Source organism: Sphaerodactylus townsendi, linkage group LG11 (genome assembly GCF_021028975.2).
Source record: "Sphaerodactylus townsendi isolate TG3544 linkage group LG11, MPM_Stown_v2.3, whole genome shotgun sequence".
Classification (NCBI taxonomy): domain Eukaryota; kingdom Metazoa; phylum Chordata; class Lepidosauria; order Squamata; family Sphaerodactylidae; genus Sphaerodactylus; species Sphaerodactylus townsendi.
The window spans coordinates 24,414,513-24,428,098 of NC_059435.1; the positions used below are offsets into that span (position 1 = coordinate 24,414,513).

Here is a 13,586-nt window from a genome sequence, read left to right on the forward strand (position 1 = left end):
TCTCTCTTTCTCACAATACTAGAACCAGGGGGCATTCATTGAAAATGCTGGGGGGAAGAATTAGGACTAATAAAAGGAAACACTTCTACACGCAACGTGTGATTGGTGTTTGGAATATGCTGCCACAGGAGGTGGTGATTGCCACTAACCTGGATAGCTTTAAAAAGGGCTTGGACAGATTTATGAAGTCGATCTATGGCTACCAATCTTGATCCTCCTTGATCTCAGATTGCAAATGCCTTAGCAGACCAGGTGCTCGGGAGCAGCAGCAGGCCATTGCTTTCACATCCTGCATGTGAGCTCCCAAAGGCACCTGGTGGGCCACTGCGAGTAGCAGAGTGCTGGACTACATGGACTCTGGTATGATCAAGCAGGCTAGTTCTTATGTTCTTATGTAAGATGCTAGAAGGCCGTGTAATGGCTTCATCCTAACCCATACTCTTGCTAATTACGTCCCATTTCAACTGCAACAAGAATGGGTGTGGCTTCATCTCTGACTTAGATACTGCAAGAAAAGTGATCCGCTGGGAAGGGAGAATCTATTTCTTGACATAGCTCTCTGTAAATTGTCAGAAAACCTTTCAACTATGTGACCCAGTCTTTACTAGAATTTTCCAGTTTTAATAGGTCGGTTAGGTTTACAGAAGAAGATGGCAGTGACAAATGTCATTCCCCTTTGTTAAGAAAGAACACAGGGCTAGCAACTTCTGCCCTTTACCATTAAAAAAATAAGATTAAGAATACAGTAGGGAAGAAAAACCTAGCCAATGCACGCAAGCTGGATGAAATGTCATCTCTTGCAAGAGAAGTTTTGTATTATGCTGCTCTGCTGGTCAAACTAAAAATGCTGCCAGCACCTATATCTTTGTGGTTAAGAGGTCACTCTGTACACTGAATAAGCTGCATTCAGATATAATTAGCACTAAATGCAGTTAAAGCCAGGGATAACCTATGGTTTAGAACCTTGGTTTGGTGCCCTCCAACAAAACAAACTTTGCTAAGTAGTCCACTTTTAGATATCACAATACATTTTCAGACACCACTGTAGTTTAATTCAGCTGTCATTTATGATGACATCTGAATGTATCTTCAGCACCTGAGTCAGAACCACTTTACATACGGTAATAGTGCAAAGTGATCTCTTGAAAAATCGCTTCTATGAAGTTTTGATTTTGTAGCAATGGCACAGATCTTTTGCTGGCAAATTCTATTAATGTTCTGCCCACCAACAGACTTGGATGAAAACAGGTGATGCAATACATGCTTAAAAAAACATATATACAAAATACCTATATGAATATGATCATTAGAATTGCCTTGCAGTACTAAACCATCCATTTAATACACCATCTTGTTTCAAATAGCAGCCACTCAGATGATGCCTTTTTAAAATGCATTAATATGGAGGTGAAAGCTTTTCCCATCTTCAGCACTCAGTTGGCAAAGATATATAATTTCTGAACATTTATTTTAGTTGATAGACCAGATCTTCTCTGAATTTTTGGAATCCCATCTCAGACTGTGGTTTCAGAGGACAGCTGTGTTGGTCTGTAGAAGAAGAGTTTTTGAGTCCAGTAGCAACTTACTGTTAGGTCTCGTGACTTTTAGTCAATAAATGGACCAATAGTGTTTATTGAAAAGGCATCGAAGCACCACACTCGGCAAAGCCAGATCTGAAGAAGCTGGAATTCACAGTTCCCTTTGTCTCCCGTAGAGAACATCTCTCCCGTTTTCCCAAGAATTTGTGAAAAACAGTCTTAGGAGCTAAGACTGTTAGCTCGGTGGCAGATAGCAAGAGAGAGTCACCTGGCTTCCTGCCCTATGAGATAATGGATATAACACAGTTCCCATGGGATAGAACTACCAGGGGGAGCCCAGTGGTCTACAAAGCATGTGAAGCCATAAAGTAAAGATCAAGGAAAGAATGCACAGATGGCAGTGGATACATACAGCAGGCTGGTTACATATGTCTTTCTAGCAGCAGCAATTTGTTATTTTAAGCAGTTGTCTCAATCACCTAGATAGCATCCCCCTGACACTTACAGACCAACACAGTTTGGGGAATATAACATGATGAAGAGAGCTTTAACTCTCAAGAGCTTATCCTGAGAAAATCTTGCTGGTTTCTAAAGTGCCACAGGACTTGAATCTAGCTAACTCAGACCAAATCACATGTGAATGACAAAACATGGAAAGGGTGAAACATGATTTTAAATCAAGGTTCTTGCATGACTATAAGGCAATGCAGAGTGATGCAATAAGGGCATTTCAGAAGTGAATGTTTTTCAAACATCAGAAAGCCAATCAGCCTTTTTGTTTTTCACACCAACAACAGAAGAGCTAGAGATGCCTGTGTGAATTCTGGCCTAAGGTTATGGTCACCGCTGTATATTTTCACTGTAGTGAAATCCATTTAGGAAATTTACACACCACCTTGACCAATTCTTTCCTGAGGGAACTTACAAGTAAAAATAACATCATAATAAAACTATTACAAAAGTGCTCTTTTAACGCAGGCAAACAAATAATAAAAGGGACACATATCCTAGGAGTAAAGGGTGAAAAATGAACAGAAAAAAGCATTCAACCTCAGTTCACATGAGTTGATGTCTAAAAAAAAAGTCAATTGAGACTAAAGGGAGAAATAAACTAAAAGTGATTTACAGAGCAATCCAGTGCAGAGTCTAAGTCCATTGATTTCAAACAACGTCCAGGCTGATGATGCCTTTGGGACATTCACAACCATGAAGGCAGCACCTTGTTTGGATTTTGAAAAGTTTAGACTGGAGTAGTTCAGCATAGGAGTGAATTATCAACCATATTTGTGTCCCATTTTTCCTCAGAGACGCTTGGGCAGTTGCATATGAATGGGATCATTTTTTATTCTCAGAACAACCTTGTGAGGCAGGGTTAACTGAGAAACGGTGCCTAATCTAAGTGAATCTCACTGTAGAGCAGGGATTTGACCCCAGATAAGTACAATCTACAGTTTAGAACTCTTGGGTACTGTATTACACTGACTCGGAATTTCTACCATGATAGAAATCTCTATTGATGAACAGGCAGCTAGCATTTTTTAAACATTCAATTTCCAATGATGGTACAGATGGATTTCAAACACAGTTGTCTGGTTCCTAACTATCCCGCACACAAAAATAGAAAAACTAGTTGGAAGGGCATAACTTTTTAAAAAGAACTCTGACTTGCTAGTCAATAGCCTACAGAAAAGAAGGCAAAGGGCAGAGACACAAAATTACGTTCTGCTTCGAACAAGACTAAAAGCAGGTAACTCATTCATAGAAACGGAAGCATTTTTTTATACTCGATGAACCGATACACAAAGTTCAAAGTGGTGATATATTACAACATCTTCTCTCTATAAGAAGCCTCATTCATTCACCACATCTACTTACCATTTTATGTAGAAATGTGGACAACAGCTTTGGAACTGTAGACTATTTTCAAATCCTCTCTGCTGTTTATGGGTGAGAAAGGATTGTTGTTGCAATCCTTGAAACTGCAGCTTGTAAGTTGAATGTTTATTCAGCAGAATGACGAAGCAAACATCATTTGAATGCCATTTCTCTGCCCTTGTAAAATATTCAATAGCCAGTAACCTATCCCTCACCAGTAGGAGACTCGGAGGATATTAATTCCATTCTGCGGGCAAAGTCTCCATGCAACTCTATAGGCCAAACACACCCTGTCTTAAAGCCAATTAGCATCAATAGGACAGCAAATTAGATAATGCAGCTCAAGATCGGACCCTGATATCTCTATTTGAAACATCACTTAATTAGGATATTTTTATCATCAACCAAGCGGTAGATGACATTTGTGCATCTGAGGCAAGGCAGTGCGAGAAATGGTTGGAAGAACCATTTACAGTTAATTATATGGCTTCATCAAATGTTCATTACTGAAGCTTCTAATCATCTGTGCTTTCTTACCAGAACCCCATGGGTCAAGCGGGACCAGCTCCAAAGTTTAGAGGCACAATAACCACTAGTGACTCCCTACCAGATATGTCACCACCTTGTGTGTAGTTGTACAGACACTCCCGGATGCAGGGCTAAATGGAACATGAGGCAAAGGCTGCATCCACTCATTATTCTTGGGCAATATCCATCAATAATTCCAAACTGCATTTTCTAGTGCGGACAGGACAATCCAGGCAATGAATTATTGTTACAGTATAGTATCCAGTGAGGCATGGATGTAGCTTTATTTTCTTTCCTCCAAATGCTTTTCCCAGCATTTGATGGAAAACTGCCCTAGAGATCTCCTGTAATCTCACATGGACCTTTGAGGCAACCTCCTAATCTTGATTGAATCACATGAGCTATGTGTTTGGCTGGCTGACACATTACCATGGTGTTGCTGGGCCATCAGACATGATTGAATGGGAAAGGATCAAACAGGTGTTCTGCTGGGTTAAAGGCAATTGAATAGAAATTACTGAGGCGATCCATGTTCTAAAAAAACTCTGTAGCTAACAAACCTCGCAGTTTTGACATGATCCATAGGATCTACCAGCATCTTCTGCTCCAGCGACTTAATATAGCATGTTTTGTTTCCCTTCTCCCCTCCCCCAGTAGCATGCTGAACTGAGCCTTGGTTGGCTGGTCACAGAAAATGAGGTTTCAGTAGGAATGTAACCTATAATATAAACAGTAAATAAAGAATGCATTGTTATGCCAATGTTCCAAATCTATTTATAGTGATGAATAGATCACCCAAACATACTTGAACGAGGGCACAAACACAGACAAGTTTTAAAGTAAAAGGATAAGATATCAAATGAGACAGTCAAAGGTTTTTTTGTGCAAAATGTTGAAGCTAGCTTAACACACTGTAATGTGTGTTTGGATAGCTGTCAACTAAACAATATTGCGCAAACAGCCACATGCTGTGAAAAGAGGTTAGATTTTGATCGAATGCAATATGAGATGCGTTAAAAGTTAGGAGCCAGAAGACCTGGTCAAAATTTTGGGTCTGGGAACACGAACAGAGGTGATTTTTAAAGTCTTCTGGCCGATTGTCTCTGAAAACTTTTACATTTCTGCATGAATAAAGCAAAACCATAACAGAAAGCACATTATGAGTTGTTTAGAAGAAAATACTTTCTTCTAGCCTCATAACCAAATAGGAGCAGTGAGAAAACCTATTAGGATTCTATAAAACTCTGAAATCGAATGCAATGTCCTGTAATTGGGAATATATGGCTCATGTTAACCTAGATACCACTGCAAGATTAAAATTATTTTTAGGATTCCATCAGTTACACTTTCCAATTAAACTCTAAGGAGAATGAGCCATAAAAGAGCAGTGGAAAGATTTGACTTGGCTGTCCTTTCGGAAGGCATTTCCTGGTCAATCCCAACTGACAGAGAAATAACTGATATCTATTCCACAAACTGGAACTTCTCTGTTTGTAAGAATATTAAAAGAATATTAACCCCACACAGGCTACTTCCTATGGGAAGCATAATGCAACTGTAAAATGTGCCATCATAAAACTAACAAAAGGGCATGGTGATAAAACACACCCACCAAACATCACTGAAGATCACTTCAAATAATAAACCTGCCAACCCCCCCCCCCCATTTTTGTTATGCAAAACCATATTACAGAGGTTGGTGTGATATAGCATGAAAGGATTATTAACGTTCAACTTATATTAAAATATTGCGAATAGAAACACAGCAAATATAATCACCAACAAGAAAACTCCAGGGTTCATGAGAACAAATACTTCCATTCTGCACTGCTAACTTGGGCCCTTTCCCCACTTACCGTTTGCTGCGCGCTACTCTCCCCAAATAGCGCGTGGTCCAGCGGTGCTCCCCACGAGTCTGGGAGGCGACAACGCAGTCGCCCCGACTCTGCTGCTCTCATGTCCCCTCAGCGCGCGTCATTTCTGGCGCTGAAGAAACGGCACGTTCTGACGTGGGGAACACGACCCCGCGGCAGAAATCACTCGCGCTGAGAGTAGCACGCCGCAAATGGTAAGTGGGGAAAGGCCCTTGATGTCCCAATATGCCTCTGTCACAATACTAGGTTTCAAGGTCACTTTACTATTATAGCAAGAGTATAAGTTTACATGTTTGCCTCCTTAAGCTTTTTTTGTACACATGAGCACTAACATTAACAATGCAATACTAATCAGAATTGGTTCTGGTGGGTTTTCCAGGCTGTGTGGCTATGGTCTACACAGCCCGAAAAACCCTCCAGAACCAGTTGAATCCGGCCGTGAAAGCCTTTGACAATACACTAAACAGAATTATACCCTCCTAAATTCACTGAAATCAAAGTACTTAGAAGGAAGTACAACTTTGGATGGCACTTTTGGATTCTTTCTAATCTATTTGGAAGTGAATCACTCGAGTGTTACTACAATTTTAACGAATTAACGAATTTTAGTATATGCAGTCACTATTGCGACCCTTGTTATAGACTGTACATAGATTATGTTGTGCACCGCCCAGAGCCCCTTGGGGATTGGGTGGTCTATAAATTTAAATAATAAATAAATAAATAAATAAATAAATAAATAAATAAATAAATAAATAAATAAATACATACATACATACATACATACATACATACATACATACATACATACAAGCAAATGAGCTGATTTAAATGGAATGCATATGGGCAGCCCCATCCGGGGTAGGGGGGGGGAGGTCCAAATCACCCTCTGGAACCAGCGCACCCCTGAGCCAGCAGAAATACTTACCTGGGTGGTTAGGCGTCATGTGACTCTACACTGCCTGACCTGGAAGCAGCACCTGTTGCTCAGGCCCACTGGTCCAAAATGCTACCTGCCTGGCCAGGGCTTGCTGAGGACGGGGCTGCAAATCGTAGCATATCTCTATTCTGTACTATGGGTGAGGGTTTTTTTAAAAAAAATTGTTCGGGCTTCCTGCACCATGGGAAAGCCCTTTGGAGTGGTGGAGTGGCACTGAAGCTGAGATGTCCCCATCCGCCTGACAGCTTTGGATGGGGCTGTTTGTCCCTATTGTGCTTCATTCAACTGACAGCTTAGAAGAAGATGAAAAATGAACCAAGTTCCTATTGTGTATTGCAGTAACTGGTCATGCTTGTATATGACAAGTTCATCTAAGCTTTAAAAGCTAACAGAAGAAAGGGATTAGTTGCCCCAATGCTTTAGGCTCTTGGACCTGCTTCGCCTTTAGATAGAAGGACAATTTACCAATCAGTGCAAGACATACAAAAGGATAAAAAGGGATCATAGGAGAGAGTCCTACCTGGTAAATACATCAGTATATATAAGCTTAGGGTGGCCTTAACATCCCTAAAGTTCCAGACAATCCTTTCCTCTATTCTTCCAGGGCAATATAATGAAATCTAGTAGATCAATGCCTCTGTATTTGTGGGAATCTCCCACATTATTTTCTAAATTGCCCCTTATAGGTAGAACTCAGAAATAAATTTATTGAAACAATAATCTCAAGGATCCCCCGCGTCCGGGAAACTAATTTATTTGCTAACTGATGTAGATCCTTATGTATCGTACAGAGTGGCTCTTTTTTGCCCTTGTGGCCAGAAATATCAGAACTAAAGTGCTTGCAAGGAAAACTTCCGTTTTGAGTGGCTGACCAATTTTATCTTTGCAATAAATAGACGGTGCTGTATTGTGAAAATTTTATCTTTAGTTTTTGTTTTGAGCTGTAATGGCCTGTGGCCAAATGCAACAATTTTTTTACTATGACTACTTTATAACAATTAGTAGAAAATTCTCACTCACTGCAATAAAATGCTTTACTTTGATCCAACGTTCTAAGAGTAGGGTTGCCAACCTCCAGGTAAGACCTGGAATTTCCCCACATTTACAACTAATCTCCAGACAGCAGAGGTCAGCTCCCCTGGAGAAAACAGGAGCTTGTATAGCAGTGATTCCCAACCAGGGTTCCGTGGTACCCTGGGGTGCCGTGAGCATGTCCCAGGGCTACCGCGGCAATGCTACCAGCCCGCCCTCCACTTTTGCAGTGTCTCCCGACAGCACCAGCAAGGATATGGAGCTGGCCCAGGGGACAGGGCCTGCCGCAAGGTCAGCAGCCACTTCCCACCCCCCACCCCCATGCAAGGAGCAGCAGTGGCGTAAGAGGTTAAGAGCTCGTGTATCTAATCTGGAGGAACCGGGTTTGATTCCCAGCTCTGCTGCCAGAGCTGTGGAGACTTATCTGGGGAATTCAGATTAGCCTGTACACTCCCACACACGCCAGCTGGGTGACCTTGGGCTAGTCACAGCTTCTTGGAGCTCTCTCAGCCCCACCTACCTCACAGGGTGTTTGTTGTGAGGGGGGAAGGGCAAGGAGATTGTCAGCCCCTTTGAGTCTCCTGCAGGAGAGAAAGGGGGGATATAAATCCAAACTCTTCTTCTTCTTCCCTTCACCTTGGGAGGGGAAGGTCGGGGGAGGATGGCAGGGGTACCGTGAGATATGAAGAATGAGGTCAAGGGTACCGCGACATTGAAAAGGTTGGAAAACACTGTTCTATGGCATCACATCTCTGTTGAGCAGATTCCTATCCCCAAACTCTGCCTTCCTCAGCCTCCACTGCCAAATTGTCAGGAATTTCCCAGACCAGAGTCGGCAACAGCTTGCACATTCAGCAGATTCACTTCTTATGAATCGTACCACTTCAGAGGCTGCCGTTTGAGCCTGTGAGGGTGGAATAAAACCCCTACACATATTATTATCCACGAGTAAAGCTCAGCCTTGCTTCAAGGCCTGAAATACACATGTAAGAGAATGAGGTAATAGAATGGATTTCAGACTTCAGGTGGAGAATCACATTTTGGAGTGCTTCTCCAATTTTGGAAAAATAAACACCATAAACAAAAAAATATTATTCAACCAGTACAGAGTTGAGATAGAACCTCTCCCCACTGTGCTGATTTTATATTTAGATGGAGCTTTTTAAAAATGCAAATGACATTTGAAAATGGAATCCACCACCTTGGTGCGTTCTTCCACCTCAACTGGTGCATTCTTTCACTTCAACATTCTCCCTTCTCCTCCATGTGTTAACCCAGCCATAGTTTTCTTTTCTTGTTCAGGGTTTTTGACTGCTCTCCCACACCACACACAGTTCCATCTGCATCTTCAATTGGTTTACTCCACAAAAGCTCTTGAAGGGATTAACTTAAAGCCAGTTTACACAAAGCACCCAGATTTACTTCAGTGGTCCCCAACTGAACCTACTTAGAAGTAGATGCCACTAAATCAGTTTTACTGCCAAGGAACGGTATTTGGGACTGAAGTGTAAATTGATTTTAGAGGTTTGCGGGTCAGCTTGTTAGCTTCTTTGCTGGCAAATGGGACTCACTGGAATACAACTTCCTTCCTTTTAATCCTAAACATATATTCTTGGACAAAAGTCCCTCAGCTACAGAGGAACTGCTTTCCAAATCAGTGTGTTTAGGATTAAAGCCTCAGCCAAAGGAGTTGTGTGATGGCTTGTCTTCGTTAGTTCATAAACTTGTCAGATGTTCTGGCTTGGCCTGGAGATTGTGTATTCATCCCGGTTTGCTTTCTCTCCTGCAGTGAAAGTTTAAAGTCAAGAGAGTTTGGATCTAGCAACAGACATCTGGCAAATCTAGTTATAAATCATCTAGGATGCAGCAAGAGGGAGGCGGGGGTTATAAAAACATGTCCCGTTGTGACTGCCCATTAAACCATAATGCAAAAATAATTGCATAAATAGAGGGCTGAAAAGTTAAATTGTTACAAATCACTTCAATCCCTAGTCTAAATACATTTACTGGGAAACAAGTCCCACTCATTTCAAGAATTACTTCTGAGGGAGAGGGAAAGAGAGCTCAGTATGTTCTGGATTCTGGCCTACTCTTCAAGCCAGAAAATAAGAAGAGAGCTTTAAGAACAGTTGCTTTCGTGAAACAGCACTAAGGTGACTGCCCATCCAGACAGCTTTGACTTTTAAGGAGAGAGGATCTTGAAGAGAACCACCTAAGTGGTGAGCGGTGTTTCTTCCGTAAGGCCATAAAGTAAAAAGACGATGAGCAAAAACAGCTACTTTAGCACTATAGTTAAGTAGTACAGTACCACAAGGATTGCCCACCATCTTGGCTCTCTCTCTGGTTTCTGGGTTTAAGATGGACCCACAAAAAACTATTACATTAGAGTCATAGCATAAAACAATAACACTCCACTATGGTAGCAGCCAATTCCTATGGCAGACAGAGAAAAAAGAGCACAAGTTGTGGCTTCCCATCAACTGCTATTTATCATATATGACCTTGGTGAGCATGGAGAGCTGATGCATACCAATTATAGTACTGCTTTGCCAATTTTTTTAACCCAAAGTAAATGGTGATCATTGTTTATTAGAACAGATGTGGTTTCATACATAATGTGACAACATATTATTGGCATTTGGATAAGGTTGCCAATCTTCAGGTAGCTTCTGGAGACCTCCTGCTATCACAACTGATCGATCCCCAGTTCCCCTGCTTTGGAGGATGGATTTTAGGGCATTATAGCCTGCTGAGGTCCCTCCCCTCCCCTTCCCTCCCCTCCCCACCCCAAACCCCACCCTCCCCAGGCTCCACTCTCAAAATCTCCAGGTATTTTCCCAACCCAGAGCTGGCAATCCTACCTATAGACTCACCTACCTATAGACTTACCTCTGGTTCAGCGACAAATGTGAAGGATACGACTAGCTACCCACTGAACATGCTTTCAGGGAAGAACATTTCATTCCAAATAAGTAGATGTTATTAGTAAATGAGCACTATTTCACTGGTGTCTTATTTACAAAGGTGACAATTTAAAAACACAGATTTCTCAAATGGTACTTTTCAAATGTCAGTTTCAAGTGGGAGGGCAATTGTCCCCTCTCTGAGATTAGGTTTTCAAGGGTAGTTTGAATATATGTGTGGTTGTCACAACCATAAACTAATATTTCTGTATTTTTAGTAGGAAGATTGAAAATATTAATGAATGTGGCATTATTTCATATAGAGGCCTCCGGGCCTTGAGTTTAAAGATCTATGCTTGGCTAAAAAATACATTATTATTTTAGTACTAAAAGTAAGGGCACTCAAGCACCACACACATTTCTGCAACGCATATGGTCATTCAAAATGTAGGCTTCCAATAGGCCTGGATTTTTAAAATCCTGTCTTTTTAACAGAAGCAAAATGGGATGTTCTTTAGCAGGTAATGCCATTGAAAAGGACAGGACATTTTTCTTGAATACCTGTTGACAATCCTATTAAAAACTACAAACTAAATAGAACAGTCTGAAAACTAAGTTTCAAACTTTAACTTGTATGTTGGATTCTACAGATGAAGAGGATTGGAATGGTCATTTTTCCCCACAAACTTCACAATTGCAGAAAATGTTTCACATAATATGTATTTCAGTTATAATATTTTGCTGTGTCCAAAGGACTTTTATCTTTTCAAAAGGGGTCCTTAATTAGCATTTACGGAAGACACATATATACTTGCTGATTTGGGGCTGAAATTCTACTACATATCATAACTTTACTACAGTATCTCCCATAGATAAGAAAGAAAATTTACATGAACAACTATATTAAGTATCCCACATCATAAAACAAGCAACACACACACACATGGCCTAAGTGTCTAACCCCATTTGTTTGACCTCATTCAAAACTGGATTGTCCTCTACATTAGGTATCTTCTCTGATAGGCCACTTAGAATCATATCCATTTCTCTGACTCAAGGCCTATCAGGTGGCTAATTTGACTCTAGCCATTCTACCCTACATAACAGTCATTAACTGGAGTAGCTCCCCACACCTTCACTCTGTACAACACTGTTATAGACTATAAGCAATACACACCAAGCTGCTCCTTGCAAAGAATGCTGCCGTTCCCCACCACCACCGGCCTGCCATCCAGAGATGCCACAGACTTGTGCCAGATGCTCACATCAGTGATCTATGTTATGTGTAGGTCAGACTCCTGCAGGATCCTGAGCTAATATTTGTACCTTGAGAGTTAAAGCAGCTGGCAGAGCGACTAGGTTGTTAGCAAACAAATAATCACAGGTCGTTGTAGTTTAATAGCTACCTTCTCCCTGTTCAGTCACGACTTGATCGAACAGAGACTGCCACTGTTGTGTTAATTGGATTCATTCCGCTTAGGGATCTCTACTCTGAAGGGACTGTAATCCACTAAGAAACTTTTCACCCTTTAAGTCACTTGAGCACAGGAAGAACAGCATAAGGATCACCTCCATCAAGCAGGGATGTCAAAACCAGGCCAGGAGGAAGAGTTTAGGGGATTGCCATCTGCCCTGGGGTTTCCCCTTCTCTTAGCTAGCTTGGGAGATGGATCTTATTAATCCATTAAATGGCAGACTTCCTAGAAAGCCATTTAAAAAAACCAACCAGCCAGTCTTTCTGTCATGGTCTATTTGAACAATGACCAAAATATGCCAAGTACAGGGTGGGCTCCAAATATTGTTGGAGAGCCTGTGGGATTCCTTCCCCAGTTTAAAAAGCAGAACTTTCCCACGAAAGCATTCCACCTAACCCAGGGTCAGGTGTCTTCCTGGGTTCTTAAAAACTCTTGAGACATCCAAGGTGCCTGGCGATGGGCTATTTCACCCCCATCTGCCCCAGCCAAAGGATCAGCACCCCACCTGGCCACGGGTCACACCCTTCACCCAAACAAACCCCGGTTTGTCAAAGGCAGCGGTGTCGGTACCTTGGATTCCTGGCTGGCGGTGGAGGCAGGCGAGGGGGGCTGCTCGGGCTGCTCCATGTCGTTTACCTTCCCCACGTTGGCTTCCACCGCGTCGCTGGGAGGGATCATTTTGGCAGGCAGACCTGGCGGGGAGGGCGCGCCCGCCCCTCTCTCCTGGGCTCTGCAGACCTCACATGCTCCGGCTCCTCCGATCCCCCCAAGTGAGCCAACTGCCGGCTCTCTTTGCAGGCGTGCAATGCCTCTTTTTGTAACCTCAGGCACATCCACTCCCCCCGCCCTCCCCCGCCTCTCCTACTCCGCTCCCGCCGCGAGTTACTCCCGGTATGAAGGAGGCGCGGCGTCTCTTCTCCTCCGGGGTTTCCCCTCCTGCCTGCTGGGCTCCTCTCCTCCTCAGCAGCCAGCGAGAGATCCGCCAGCCGGGCTGATGCCAACGGGAGTGAGCCGGAGCAGAACGCCTGAGAGCAACACATGGAGTAGCCGAGCGGGAAGGGCGGAGCAGGAGTGGCCAGCGCGCTCCGACGCCTTGTGCGGCAACCATGTGCTCCTGGTAGTAGCTAAGGGGAGGTAGCCGCACCGCCCTCGCTGAGCCTTCCCCGAGCAGGCGGGGAGCTGAAGGCCGGCTGTGGTTGGGGCTCTTCGGGTCCCGATCGGTTTGTGTTTGGGGTCAGGGCAGACGGAGACTGTTCTGACTGTAGGGGAACACGTGTTTTCACTCGGCTTGATAGGGTGCTAGTCTCCCCCCAGTCTAGCTGAGGGGAAAAAATTAGGTTAAGTAGCGCCTGTCATTCCTGTCTGCTTTCTTTCAGCTGTTCATGTTCCTTCCTTCCTTGCTTTGGTTTGGATGTCTTCCT

The 13,586-nt window shown here is 42.9% G+C and overlaps 1 protein-coding gene across 4 annotated transcripts in view; it reads right to left on the reverse strand.

The window, feature by feature from the left end:
* Positions 1–13,308, reverse strand: part of STAC (SH3 and cysteine rich domain) — an 89,017-nt gene extending 75,709 nt beyond the window's left edge. Inside the window, exon 1 of one of the 4 annotated variants that reach the window (XM_048511421.1) lies at positions 12,736–13,308. In XM_048511421.1, coding sequence (XP_048367378.1) covers positions 12,736–12,843 — 108 coding nt within the window. In that variant the 5' untranslated portion in view covers positions 12,844–13,308. Of the gene's footprint in view, positions 1–3,413; positions 3,508–11,867; positions 12,007–12,096; positions 12,130–12,735 lie in introns of those variants that run through there. The other 3 variants (XM_048511425.1, XM_048511422.1, XM_048511424.1) reach the window with 3 other exon arrangements.
* Positions 13,309–13,586: the final 278 nt, after the last annotated feature.